This window comes from Anas acuta, chromosome 1 (assembly GCF_963932015.1).
Source record: "Anas acuta chromosome 1, bAnaAcu1.1, whole genome shotgun sequence".
Lineage (NCBI taxonomy): Eukaryota > Metazoa > Chordata > Aves > Anseriformes > Anatidae > Anas > Anas acuta.
The window spans coordinates 64,143,137-64,157,539 of NC_088979.1; the positions used below are offsets into that span (position 1 = coordinate 64,143,137).

At 36.6% G+C, this 14,403-nt stretch overlaps 1 protein-coding gene across 3 annotated transcripts in view; it reads left to right on the forward strand.

Annotated features, from left to right (window-relative positions):
* The window catches only part of UXS1 (UDP-glucuronate decarboxylase 1), a 56,269-nt gene that overhangs the window by 23,275 nt on the left and 18,591 nt on the right, over positions 1 to 14,403 (forward strand). For 2 of the 3 annotated variants that reach the window (XM_068679610.1, XM_068679619.1), the window contains exons 6-9: positions 1,040 to 1,220; positions 7,539 to 7,643; positions 9,045 to 9,104; positions 10,878 to 10,999. In XM_068679610.1, coding sequence (XP_068535711.1) covers positions 1,040 to 1,220; positions 7,539 to 7,643; positions 9,045 to 9,104; positions 10,878 to 10,999 — 468 coding nt within the window. The remainder of the gene's footprint in view (positions 1 to 1,039; positions 1,221 to 7,538; positions 7,644 to 9,044; positions 9,105 to 10,877; positions 11,000 to 14,403) is intronic. The other variant, XM_068679629.1, reaches the window with a different exon arrangement.

Here is a 14,403-nt window from a genome sequence, read left to right on the forward strand (position 1 = left end):
AACAGCTGAATCACCTTTTCAAAATGCAAATTTGACCATGTAGTCATATAATATAGCTGATACTACATTGAGCTTTTACCTTCATTCTTTGAAAGTGTTTGTCTGTTATCTCTGTATTCTTAAAAACAGTTTATGAAGTGCAGAGAAAGTGATTGCTTCTATGTCTGTTGGGATGTGTCATGCAACATGGAGTCCTACTACTTGCAGTGTTGATGGCTTGATTACTCTGTTAGTGATTTTGTTGCTGTTTACTTTTAATACAGAAAGGGGGAAAACATAAAGAACTTGATTACTTTAGCTCTAGTATGGAACAAGAGCGCTATATTTAAAACATTTTATTTCTGCTTATTTCTTTACAGTAAAACATCATACAAGACAGGCAAGTGCTTTATGTTGGACTAAGTGGTATGAGAGGCTGCAAACAGAATAATAGGATGTGCATACACATCCTGTCATAATAGGGTCGTGGATGCATTAAAACAGAAAAGGAATAGTTTTTGTTTTTTTTTTTTTCTTTTACGCCTCTGAGAGGTGGAAGAATTTATAGTACTTAAAACACCCAACATGCCTTCCATTTAAAGCAGACAGAAGCTGGATTTGATGTTTGTAATATTGTAAATCTTTAACAAAAATAGCATGGGCTTTCTTTTTTCTCAGAAATAGGAATAGTAAAGAATTCTCTTAGCTTTTTGTGTCTTTTTAGATCTCTTTCTCACGTAAAAAGGGCACAATCCATTTTGAAGGAAAAAAAAAGGAAAAGGTTCTAATCTGACAAAAAAGTGATTTTGTTGATATGAATAGTTAGCTGAACTTGTAGGCTGACAGTGATGAAGCATGTCAAGCATCTCTTCAAATTCTAGATGCCCTAACTGTTGGGTTAAAAAAAAAAAAAAAAAAAAAAAGGAACATGGAAATGGAGTTGTTTCCCCTGGAGTAAGCAAGGATCTGAAAGCTACTGTTCTTTTGTTTTCATGCTGTAGACTTTGTCTGGTGTTTCTGTAAAAAGAAAAAGAAATTTATACCAACTGTCCTAACGCAGATAACTGGAGGAGCAGGGTTTGTGGGTTCTCATCTTACTGACAAACTAATGATGGATGGCCATGAGGTTACAGTTGTGGACAACTTCTTTACGGGCAGGAAAAGAAATGTGGAGCACTGGATTGGTCATGAGAACTTCGAACTGATAAATCACGATGTCGTTGAGCCCCTGTACATTGAAGGTGAGTAGTTTCTGCATTGGTATTTGCTCTTAGATGTGCTTTACACTGATAAGCATGTCTGTAAAGAAATTAAATTTGGGCACTGACTTCTGGATTATCTGTTACCTGTAAACTTTATTATTAGCCTGATTTTTGTGGCCAGTGTGGGGTTAGAGGTTAAGAACACTTGTCTGTGAAATCAATCCTTCCTTTCTAATTGGATGAGAGGAGGAAGTTTTTAGTATCTCCTTTGTGTGACTGATTTTGTGAGAAGACAAGATGCCATTAGGTCAGTCTGTCTCTCCTATCTGTTGCCCCATGTCCCTGTGTGCATGCACACGCTTACACAGAACCTGGGGTCTGTGTCTCATGAGCTGAGAAGCTTAATTCAGGAGTGTAGTTACTGTAGACTGCATATATCTGCAACTGTGAATGGTCAGTTAAGAGGAACATAAGCTCTTTCACAGAGCAAGTCAACTTGTTTTTATTAGTTGCCTTACGCTTTTTCTGTGGAAAGTAGTGCTCCTAGTATAGGTATGAGCATTCCACAGCTTGTGGAATAGGAAAATGACAGCTCTGAATTTCTGCAATTTTCAACAAAAAATGTAAAAATGTGATGCTTCAAAGATGTAGAAGTAACTCAACACCTAAACTTGTTATAAGCCACAAACTATTATGCCAAATTGTAAGATGACACTAACACAGCAGTATTTAAAAGATATGTGTTAGTAGTCTTCTTTGGGAATATATCAATGTATAGTGAGTTAACGAGAAAGTTACTGTAATTCTGCTGGAGATCTGTTGATTTTTTTTTTCCCTTCCTTTAGACTTCTGTAGCAATGTAATTGTTTCATTTGTTAAAACAATGGATCTGAGGCTGTTTTTTTTTCCCCACTTATTACTCATGCTGTAGTCTAATGGGTCAAATTTCACAGGAAAAACCTCTAGTAACTGCATCTCTTGTACTACTGCTAGTGATGAATTCTTGACAACACTACTGAAACAGTTGTGCAAATGTGTTCCTTCTCTGTTCTGATAACACATTGGTTCAGTTACTGTCTGTTACTTTATTTCAAAGTTTTGTTTCCACTGGTGGGATAATGGGACTAGGATATTATTGGCTGAAGGCACTGTGGTTTATACCTCAGCCAGATGGCTTTCCTAATTCCCCTATGTTACCTTCTTTATAACTGATTACACTCAAGAACTTTTCAGAAAACTATCAGTTATCAGACGCTCAGTTACTGGGCACTGAGTGTGAGTTCTGCGATCCTTTTGCTACATGTCCCATTCTTTGTGCAATAAAGAAGTATTAATTCTTCATGTTACAGTGATAACAAGTTACAACGTTATTCAGTAGGCAGTTTATTGAATTTCTTCTTATCCTCCAACAACATAAATTAAACCTGGTGTGGCTAACTATTAATTTAAAATTGGCTAAAAAATAAGATAAAGTTAACATCAATATATCAGTATAGCAACTTGATAAATTTTTGTTCAAGTTTAAAAACAGTTCAGGGTTTGGTGTCCAGCATAGGAAGGGAGGGGAAAAAACAAGTTGAGGCAATGAGGAATAGTTATTGTCACAGATTAAAAAGTCGCCTCTTTTTATTCTGACATATGGATAAATACCTCTTATTTTAGTCCTTGGTAGTCCTTTTCACTTGGAAATAGAAATTGGAATGAATGAGAAGTCTTGAAGGTTTTCAGCTAAAGAACTCCTATTTTGAACTATTTTTCAAACTATTTTTCAAACTCCTATTTTTCAAACTGTCCTGTTTGAACAAGTTTATATAAGGATGTTTAACACTTGAATTCCAGAAAAAGTAATCGGTACTTTATTTTGGAAAGAGACCTCATTTCAGATCTAGAAAGAACAATGTCTGTGCTGTTGACATGGAAAGTGAATTTAGTTTCAAGATGCGTAGCTTTCATTAAATATCTTGATGAATTATTTAGCTTCATAGTGATGCTTACTTAGTACCTGTAAGTCATTATTTTTGATCCATGACACATGAGGTGGCAGTTAGTGTTCTTGGATCTTGATCTGGGCTGGCCAAAGTGGTAAACCACCAAGATACATGTTTCATTTCATAGCCCTGTGATAACTGTTGTTAACTGTAGTGCTGAATGACTTTGTATTCCTCCAGTAGAATTTTTGTTGCTGTAGTGTTTGGGAAAGGTGTCAGCAGAGAACTCACAAGGACCATGTAGCTTTCACTTGACCTTTTCAAGGAGAAAATCAAAGGTGCTGAATTTCGTAACGAAGGTAGTTTAAGAATCTTGAACGGCAAGAAATAACCAAAAACAAAATCTGAAAAGAAAACTTGTAAAGCTTTGCATAATAACTGTGTGAACACTTTTTATTGTACTTGAGTTGTGTGCTCATGAAGTACCTGGGAATTATAAATCTTTTCAGCCGAACTGTTATAACAAGGTTTAATCCACTGGTAAACGTGTTTTTTTTAGTCAAAGATGACAACTGCCTTTTCTAAAGGGTTATGTATAAAGAAAGGAATATTTTCCGTTATATGAAAAAAATATATAGAAATTCATCTTTGTTTAATTTTTTGCCTCTTATGCTTTACATTCATTAATATTACAGGCTCTGTAAGATGTTTACTTGAGAGCACTGTGGATCACGTTCCTGTGAACTTTAGTGTAAAGTTAACTGTTAGTTGGAGAACAAAACAGAAGGAATGCATGAGCTGATATTACTGTGATCTATCCCACTTTCTAGTAACAGATAGAATTGCATTTAAAACCACCAAATGAAATTTTAGATCAATTGTTTATAGGACAGAAATAATGTACTTAATTAGTTTACATAGGGATTTGAGGATTAGTGCTGTCTTGTTTATACTCATCTTTGCACTAGGGTTGACTGTGGGTCTGCAGGGAAATAAGAAAGATCTTAATTTTTAAATGATTTCACTCGTCCTCTCAAGTATGTATTTCTGCTGTGAAATATCATTTTACTTGCGTAAATGGGGCAGAGGCAGCTGATTTCAACGTGAAGTTAAAAGATGGTAGTCTCACCACAAACTGGGCACCTAAGCAATTGATATTTCCATCCTCATGATTAAGGTCTGATTATCAGCTGCCTTTAGGTACACACACATTGTAGACAGTAGCTATAGGGGTTGAATAAGAAAACATCGGACAGGAATGCATAACCTGTATCCTTCTCCCACTGGCTTTTCTTCTTCCTGTTTCCTCAGCAGCCTTTGGAAGCCTTAAAACAAGCATACAAACAACTTCCTACAGCTAACTATAAATGGCTATAAATACAAACTCTTAATGTTGACAATGAATCAGGCAGGTCTGGTTAGAGCCATGTGTTTACTGTACAAGCATCAGATAGATGCAAAATGAGTTTGTGGGGCTCTGATCTTAGCCCACATTATTAAACCAGTGCCACCAACATATTTTTGCTGCAGAATATTTTGTGCTGTCTGGGGTTGTCATTCCTACACTGTCTCCAACACTGTCCTCTGTTTAGTGACCACCAACATATTCTGCCTCGCCCTGAAGAGGCAAGGCAAAAAAAAAATGACACTTTGAGGCTAAATCCAACACTGTCTCCCCAAATGTGTGTTATATAAATATTAAAATCAATGAGAATTAAAAATTGACACAAATTCAAGCATATAGTTGAACTGAAAGAGCTTAAGTTTCTAGATACTTTAATTGGAGTAGGTGCAGTTCCTGTTCACAACAGATTTCTGTTTTGTGAAGCTTTTATTCAGTTGACACACTTGTGACTAAGGCATTTCTATTTTTCAATATCTTGCTTTGATTGAAAAGAATCTGGTCTTTAGAAATTCGAAACTTGCCCTTTAGAATTCATGTGTCACAAAGTAACTCAAACTAACTCAGACCTTGTAAACATACCTTCTCCCGTTTAAGCCTTTCCTGGTCAATGTTTCTTTATTTTATCACTGGTTGGGTAAAGTGCTTGCCAAAATAGTTCTTGCTGCTGTGCTCATAGTTGCTGATGGAGTTCTAACGCCTGATGTGAGTTACAAAAAACTTGCAAAACTTAACTTTTTTTTGTTCTTTTTTTTTTTCAGTCCATACCCATTTAGGTAAAGCTTTGCATATTCTTTCACCCAGTCATATTCAATTAATTGCACTGAATTAATTGCCAAGTCATCTCGAGGCTTTGTAGCCACACAGTTGGATGTTGTAAAGCATTTACCGGTATGGAGGTAGGGAGGCAGGAAAGTTATGGAACAGTAAGTTATGGGCAGTAAGTTATGGAACTTCCATGCTTTTGAAATTATTTTCCCTCCACAACAATATCACCAAACCTGTTGAAAAGATTTAGAAAGGGTTGTGAAGGAATAAGGTGGAGAGAAATAGCAAACTCAGGTGAGAGGTCAAGTCTCGTGGCGACTTTAGTTGTCACTTGGTTTCATTTCTCCAAGCCACCTTGTTGGAAGCAATGTGCATGCTGCTGAGAGCAGCAGTGAACGGCTTCTCTGGGTGTTTCTTTCATAAGCTTTCAGTCTACACTTGTTTGGTATTGCAGTGGTACTGCGCTGCATGGAGGGGATGCTTATGTTCTGAGACATTCGTGGATTTTGTTTGTATTCAGGGAGTAATGCATGTGGCAGGCAGCATCCAAAAAACACCAGTAGCATTAGCAGCACAGGTAGGGCTTTGAATCAAGCTTGAAGTGGGAGCTCGCTGTCCCCCAGCACTTGCTGTGTCAGGCCATCTTTGGTTATTATTCTTGTTGCTGCTGGAGGCTGCATGCTGTGGAAAGTTCTTTTGGTACTGCACTGGATTTGCTAGTGAATGGAAATACTTCTTATTGACAGGACAGCAAATAGCTCTGCTACATGAAGTTGTATTTTTCTCCACTTCTTAATGTGAGAATAAGTCCTCCATTGTGAGAATGAGTCACCATTGTGACTACGTCTGCCAAAATACCATCCTTCTAGTTCTCTGGTCTGTTTTGCCATCTTGTAGGCAGCTGATCACCTGTAAATATTAAAGTCTGTAGCAAAAAAAAAAAAAAAATCAAAACGTGGCAACATAACCATATTTGGGGGTTGGAGTTAGATGATCTTTAAGGTCCCTTCCAACCCAAACCACTCTACAATTCTATAAGAACTGATTATATTTTGTGGTACCTGCTTGAAAAAAATGAGCGCTTTACTGCTGGCTCCTCTTTAAACAAACAAACAAACCTTTCCTTTTGTAACACAAAAGGGGTTATTTACCTTTTTTTTCCATCCTCCGTTCTAATTCTTACTTCATTTCTTCACTACTTGGATGAGCTTGGTATAGGGGACTTACTTTTCTTTCTTAAGCATCACTATCTCTCACTTGATCATAATATTGTTTGCATTTGCTTATCCATGTTCTCTCTTTTAAGTAGCACTAACTAACTGTGATTCATGTTACATAGAGGACAGAAAGACACTTTTTATTTACATTAGCTGTGTTGTGAAAAGCTTGCTGACTGAGGTTTATTGACTATGGGGTACTGTTTGTATGAACAAGTCCAGTTTTTATTTCTCTGTTTTTATTATAATTGACCTCTCACCCCTGTAATATCTCCAACCTTGTGTTCTTATTTTCAGCAGTGAAATTTGCAGCCTGGTGTGGTGAAGCTGGTCTCAGGTTTAGGAGATTTGGCTAAGACTTCCATCATTATCTATGTTAATCACATACTAATGTAATCTAAATGTAATGTAATCTAAAATCCTATGTTATCCATAGTACAGCATAGAACGCTTGTGGAACAAATGCAGTGGATAGTGGAAAATGGAAAAAAAAATAAATGCCCATATCTAGGCATGTTCCTCACTGTGTAACTATTAAAATACAAATGTGATACTAATTCCGATAATATTTCACTGACAAGTGGCTTACAAAAAATATATTTTTTTCCCCAGAATTTCCTCATAGTATTAAAAAATGTTTCTGCCATCTTTGTTTGGGATTCCATATGGAAAAAAAAAATAATCTGAAGTTGGTAGTCACTTAAAAACTTGAGAATAAGAAAATAATGCATTCACTTCTGCAGCTATTAAACGTTACTAAGTACTCATTGCTAAAATTGTGAAGTGAAAAATCTCAACAGATTTATGTTTTTTTGTGTCAACAATGTTGGTATGCATTATATGTTATTGTTTTACTAAAACTTAAGTCTTGATGTGGTACAACAGGTTTGCAAACGCATCATCTGTAGGTAGCAACATATGAAACAGTGAGTTCCAATGTAAGGAAATGCAGAAAGAAGTACTTGTATTTCAACTCTAATGCTTTCTCATTTAATATATCACACAGAAAAATAATAATATTTTCTCCTCTCTCTTTCTGTAGTGGACCAGATCTATCATCTAGCGTCTCCTGCTTCTCCTCCAAATTACATGTATAATCCTATAAAGACATTAAAGACCAACACTATTGGGACATTAAACATGCTGGGTAAGTGGAAATCTTTTTTCTTCTTACTTAAGATTATTGCATTAATATAACCTTTACATCGGTATTAGGGGGAGGATGAAACACTTGAGTCAAACATGACTTTTGTGCTTTTCCTTTAAATGAATCTGCAAATGAATTCATGGTCTGAATTTTTGGGTAGACCTGTGCGTGCCAGGAGTCGGACTTGATGATCCTTATGGGTCTCTTCTAACTCAGGATTTTCTACGATTCTATGAACCCTGACAACAAGCAAGCTCAGCTGGCAAAGCAACAGAGCTTCATGCCTGTAACTTGGCTATGGAGTAATACCTGTGCCGTAATTGCAAAAAGTGCAGTTAAGAGCATGGGATTTTTGTAGTGAAGTTGTGCCAGTGACTGCAGTTCTCACCTTGGTGATTACAGAGCAGTCCCACGTTGGCCACAAGTGACTGGACCTTTCCACCACAGCAGAGGTTGAAGTAGGTGGAACTGCACTTGCTCTGTAAGCCCTAAATTTCAAGAGCGCTGCACATCTTGGCTAGCAAATACTGAAAGGACATTTAATGTCTAGCTTCATACTAGATAACTGCAAGGCAACATTTTCAGCTTTCTCTGTTGGTTTTGATGCTGGGGATGGGCCTGTAAAAAGAAGGCATCAAGCCTTTGCTACTTTTTCCTCCCATATTTCGTCCATTTGGCATGTGCTGCAACTTGAACTGGCTGTCAGTGATCCTGAGAGTGAGACAAAAAAGACTGCTGGGTCCTAGCCCATCTCACATTTGATATGCTAGTGGGTACAATTAAGATAATTAAATGATTTAGATGCTATGTGGTATTGGATAGTTGTACAGCATAGATGAAAGATATCTTTGATTGACCATGCCAAGTTGAAGGCCATAAGGCCATTGAAATGGAATGCAGAGTAATCTGAATAGCTGGGTAAGGTCACCCAGGCTGTTTAATGGAGCAGTAATTATATTAAAAAAAAAAAAAAAAAGGAAGAAGGAAACTGATAGTTTTTGTTCTATAACGTTATTCTGTATAAGATTCTTTATGTAGCCTAACTTTCAATTTCATTAGTCATGTTATATTTCTAGATTCTGATTTCATATTTGGAATGGTTTATGCTTCCTTGGCCTTTATTTAGGTGTGATATACTAAGTTCTTGAATCTTAGCTTGGTGTAACCTTTAGTTAACCAGAATTGAACCCATCACATGCGGATGTTTTGCTGTTTCTCAAGTCTCCTAGCTTGAGATCAGGAGCTGTAAATGTGTTTTACAGCTAGACTTACCTAGTGAGAGAAATTGAATTCTATTTAAAAACAATGCAAATTGGGATCACAATAAAGCAGTTAACATGACTGAAAGATTCCCGTGCTTGCTCAAATTACATTCTTCTTTCTCTGTTTCCCAAAATCTAGGATTAGCCAAACGTGTTGGAGCACGGCTGCTACTGGCCTCTACATCAGAGGTGTATGGAGGTAAGAAAGAAAAAAAAAAATCAGAGCTCTTGAGATGCAAATACTGAAGAGTATTTACAGATCTTTTGATGAATTATAGATATTTATCACTGTCTTAGCTTGAATTCTTCATCAGATGTACTTACCAGTTTAAAATGTATTAGTACTTGCTTTAAATATCTCTAGTAAGAGCAGTGGAGGAAGGCTTGGACTGCTGTTTGCAATTTTCCTATGTTTTTGTTTATGGCTCTTTTTCAAAGGGGCTTGTAGGAGAATTTTGAATGTTGAACCCTAATTAAGATCCAGATGCCATAGTGAAAACTTGTGAAGAAAGATCATTTCAGTAGCAAACCTGCATTTCTTTTCCCAGTGTACGTACAAATTATATTCTTAGGATTCAGCAATTGCCCTAGTACAAAAGACAAGGGTATAAACTCCAATTTGAGAAAACAATGATTGTGCACACATGCTCTTGCAGTGTTTCCTAAAATATTCAGCAATGGTATCATCTCTCTTCTTCCTTTTGCTGTCACTAAGAAGTAAAGTAGTAAGAGAATTACTGATAGAACTGCTAGTTGGATGCAACAAAAATCTTTAATTTCTTGCACTGTACAACAGACTGTATGCCTAACAGAGAAACTTCCTGCTGTTGTGAACTCCTGCTTAATGGCTAATAGCAGTGTTGCAAGGGTAATGGACATACCAAGCACAGGCACCTGCTGAACATTAGCAGTTATGACTTTAAAAAATAGCCAAGCAAACAAAAAGTACTCATCTCTGTAACAAGATGCAATGATGAAGTGCAGATTTTGGGGGGAAAACCAGCAGGACAAAGAACATACCTCAAGGTGTACGCTTTGGGTGGAATAACTTCAGTCAAGAAGAATCAAAGCATATACCTAAGCAAGAGATCAGAACTGAAGAGAATCAGAACTGACCATCATTGTTTGAGTTTTCTTTTTGGCAAAATGGCTTATGACACTTGAAAGTTCAGTAGTAATGCATGCAAACTTCAAACCCAGTCAAAAGGGTAAGTCAGTAATAGATAGCAAAGTGGGGAAGTGGAACAAAGTGATTGGATTGTTTCAAATATATAGAGCCTACAGGCAGACACACACTGGGAGCCTCCCAGGGCACTCTGGTTGTTTGTTTTTTGTTTTTTTTTGTAATTGACTCCTACACTGGATCTAACCAGAGGATTGTCTAGCCTGATTGTGACCATTGGCTAGTAAAAAAAAAAAAAAAAGTGCTTAGGATAAATTAGAAGAAACGTAGCATGTACCCTGTGATATATTACTCTACTCTTTCTTTAGAAAATGTAATATTTCTCCATCTTGCCAATTTTTTGTTTCTTGTGTTTTCTCTAATTTTATAAAACTTGAAGTTGCTTTGCTTTATTTATTTGAAAATTCAGTAAAAAATTCTCTCTGTATAACCTATAAGGTTTTCATGGAATTCTCTACAGTCTTATTTGTGCCTTTGAGGTGGGTAATCTTTGCACAGAAAAGTTAAATTTAACCCTCTGTTCTCATTCTTCTATCGAAAAGCACAGGGCTGTTGTTTGCTTATGCTTGGTTATCTTACTAGAGTCTTGCATGTTCTGTAATTGTCATCTTTCATGGTTCTAGTGAATATACTTTTAATGAGTGTATTTTAGTTGAAGCTTAATATTTTTTAATGCATAGTTCAGAGAGAATCTGTTAAACTCTCTAACATCAGTGATCCACCAGAAGTTTTGTTACGTATAATCACCTTTTTGGTAGAAGATAACTTAAGGTGTTTCTTCCTCCATAGATCCTGAAGTTCACCCTCAAAATGAGGATTACTGGGGCCATGTGAATCCAATAGGTCCAAGAGCCTGCTACGATGAAGGAAAGCGTGTTGCAGAGACCATGTGCTATGCGTACATGAAGCAGGTATTAAATTTGTATCAGATTTGGTGGACTTTCTATAATAATGAAGACCAAATGTATGGCAAAACTCCAGTATGTGTATTTAGGTGTAGGAGCGCAAAAGAAAATGTCTTGAGCAGGAATGTTCATCGTGTGGCTACAAAATCTGTTTTTTCTTTAACACAGAAGCTTTATTGTTTCCATATTCTATTATTTCAGATGAGCAGTGTTCTTCAAGAAAATGTGCTTTAGTCTTTTTGATAGACTTATTATGTCTCTCAGTATAATAGTTTTTAGACAGATTAAACTAAGATGACCTTACTAATTTGGGAGCCAGATAAGAGTGGCTCTAAGTTGATCTTGTGCTGAAATGTTTTGCTGAATGGGGCAATTACTGATAAACGTGGGACGTTTAGTGAGCATAATTGAGATCAGAATATATGGGTAAACATTAGGAAGTTCTTTAATGGGTACACATAGAAGAGCAGTATATTCTAAATTGCTTTAGAAATGCCTTAAAAATAGGTAGGTATTAATATAGCCCTTAATGAAATATATGAATACTCAGTTATGTAAGACCTTATTTCAGCCAAATACAGTAACGTGAGGATTAAAATGGAGTTTAAAATATATTTTTGAAATGACACGTGGCAATTTCCCTAGGTTTCATACTCAATGAGTAGAAACTCCTAACCAACCCAGCATTGGCTCTTTACATGCATCTGAATCTTATTTAATTGCTATTCTACTGCTCTCTGGGAGATTATTCAATTAGAAAATGTGGCACATTAAAGAAAACCGTACCCCAGTTTCATGGTGTTTGCAGCTTTAAAATACAAAGGTAAAAATCAATCAGAGTATATTCTTTAGAGTCCTAAACCTTTAATTAAGAAAATTCTAAGTGCTGTTTAAAAAAAAAACAAAAACCAAAAAACACACACACACCTTGAAAACAGGATTAAACTTAAAAGCTAAGAATTTAAAGGTGATACAGAGGATATAGCAATTTTCACTTAACTCTTAATCCAGACAAAAGGAAATTCTTAAGGTTCACGTCTACTTTGCTCTCTTTTAAATCATTAAACATTTTAAAATATTAAATCAAAGTACAGTGTGGTTGTACTGCTTGTGTTCAGAATCTATATTTCACTGTAAAAAATGTTCCTCGTGGGCTTGGAAATGATGAATATTACAGTTTTTAACGAGAAATTCTTGTTCTGTAAGGTACTGAATTTTCTGTGAGTTTGTGGTACACACTGCAGTATTCTTTTTCAAAGGGCAAGACTGTCGGTCATTTATAAAACCATGGGTCTTGCATCTTAAAGCCACAGGATAAGTAATAATACTATCCCAAAAAATCTTTGCAGGATTTATAAAGAGTTATGAAGGTTTGTAAAGTGGAACTGCAGTGCGCACAGACACGAATTGAAAACTCATGACCTAGGTTCTCTACCCTGTGGCTAGCTCTGTGAGATATAGCTTGTACTCTATTATAGATTAGCACTCTGCCCAAGCATGTCACACCTGCTGAATATTCTGAAGTATTTTTGATTATTTTTTTTTTTAGATAATACACTGTTACTAGTTTTGGAAATACTATCCTTCGCTAGTGGAAAGGTCTGACTTCTACTATGAAAATGAGCATTCTGCTTTTTGTGGGGAAGGGTGTCAGGTAGGAGTGTCCTAGCACAAAATAATCGTATTTACAGGATTTCAGGATGAAATATGGATGGAGAAGAGGCCAGGGGGTAGTTTAAGCACATAATATTGCAGTGTAAATTTTGTGCTTTGTTCAGGAGTTGTCATTCAGTGTGCATTTAACTTTTTTATAAAAATACGGTTAGAATTACGGATCTGCCTAGAATTCCTAAATTTGTGAAAGCTCCAACTCTGTGACTTAAATACTAGTCAGAATCAGACACTATTTGCATGGCAGGAATCTGGTACATTTACTTAAACATGTAAATACAAACACGTACCATTTTAAATGCTTAACATATTAAGGGTGTTTTGTGAACTAAATTTAATACCTCTTCTTATACTACTCATATGGTAGGAAATTCTCCAGATCTGAAGCTTTACTTCAGCTCACTGTGGAGTGATGCAGGAAAATTTTAATCATCTTCCACTTGTTTCATTCCATTTTTTTTAATTTTTTTTTGCATATTGACTGCAACTTTACAAGCTTCAGTGGTAGCAAGTGGACTTAGCTTACAAGATATGATGATAGTTTCCAAATTGCCTTAGAATAACTTAGAATTCCAATTAAGAATTCCGTCAAACGCCCTCCTCAGAGTATAGAGTGAACTGAGTTATGGTAACCAAATATTAAGTATTACCTTCTTTAAGTGGTTGAGGGCTGTGGTCTACTTGATATAATACTCTAGTCAGGACTGTGAAGATTCAAGAAGAAAAAGGCAAACTAGAGGTAAAGTTTGTTTTAGTAATGTGAGAGGATAATGCACACAAATGGATGTTGAAATCAATTATAGAAGTGCATTGCAATTGCAACTCTAGGGTGATTTCCTGTTGTATATTGAGTTGCACTTTTTTCTCTAATCTTTAATTCACAAAATGAGTTGGTTTTAGTAATCATAAAAAGCCTTGATGTGAAATGTAGGGGTAATGAAAACTGTTGATTGAATTGCAACTGAAAAGGCAATCAATAGTGAATAACCATGTAGTTATTGAGTAATTAGATAGAAAACACGTAGCTATGTTAGAATAAAGAAGTTCTCTTCTAAATGTATTCTGGGAGTTTATCCTACATTTTCTAATTATTGCTGGCTGTTTTCTTTCCTTGATACTCATTATAGTTTTTTTAAAGCATTCAGTATTCTTTTTTTTATGTTGCCATATGAAGTTTGCTAGCAGTTTGCTTAAAAAAAAAATGCTTTCTGTGGAAGGATGGAGTTGGATTTACAGGAAATTGTGGTTCTGCCAGCTTGAGGGCAAAAGAGAACCATAGGGATATAGAATCATTAAGGTTGGAAAAGACCTTCAAGATTCTCTGGTTGAACCATCACCCCACTAAACCATGTCCATAAGCACCACATCCAACCTTGCCTTGAACAGAGGAGGAATGCCACGTGTCACCCAAGGGCTGGGGGCTGGGAAAGAAGCACACTCATAACCCCTGAGAATTGTCAAGAGTTGTTTATTGCCAGGACATCCTGCAGGTGAGCCTGCGGGATGTCCATGGTGTTTGGCGGCTCCACGCTAGTGCTTGTGATGGAGCCTGCGCAACAAGTAGGGAGCTGCCCAGGCTCTGCCTCGACACTGCTGGTGCCCTCAGATGTCAGGGAGCAAAGACGTGCCAGGGTAGCTCCAGGTCTGCTCTGGCCGTGGTGAATCCACTTTCATTGGTTCGTCCACATCTGCTGGTGGATCCATCTCCATGTGCTCCACGGTGTCTGGCAGAAGGACAA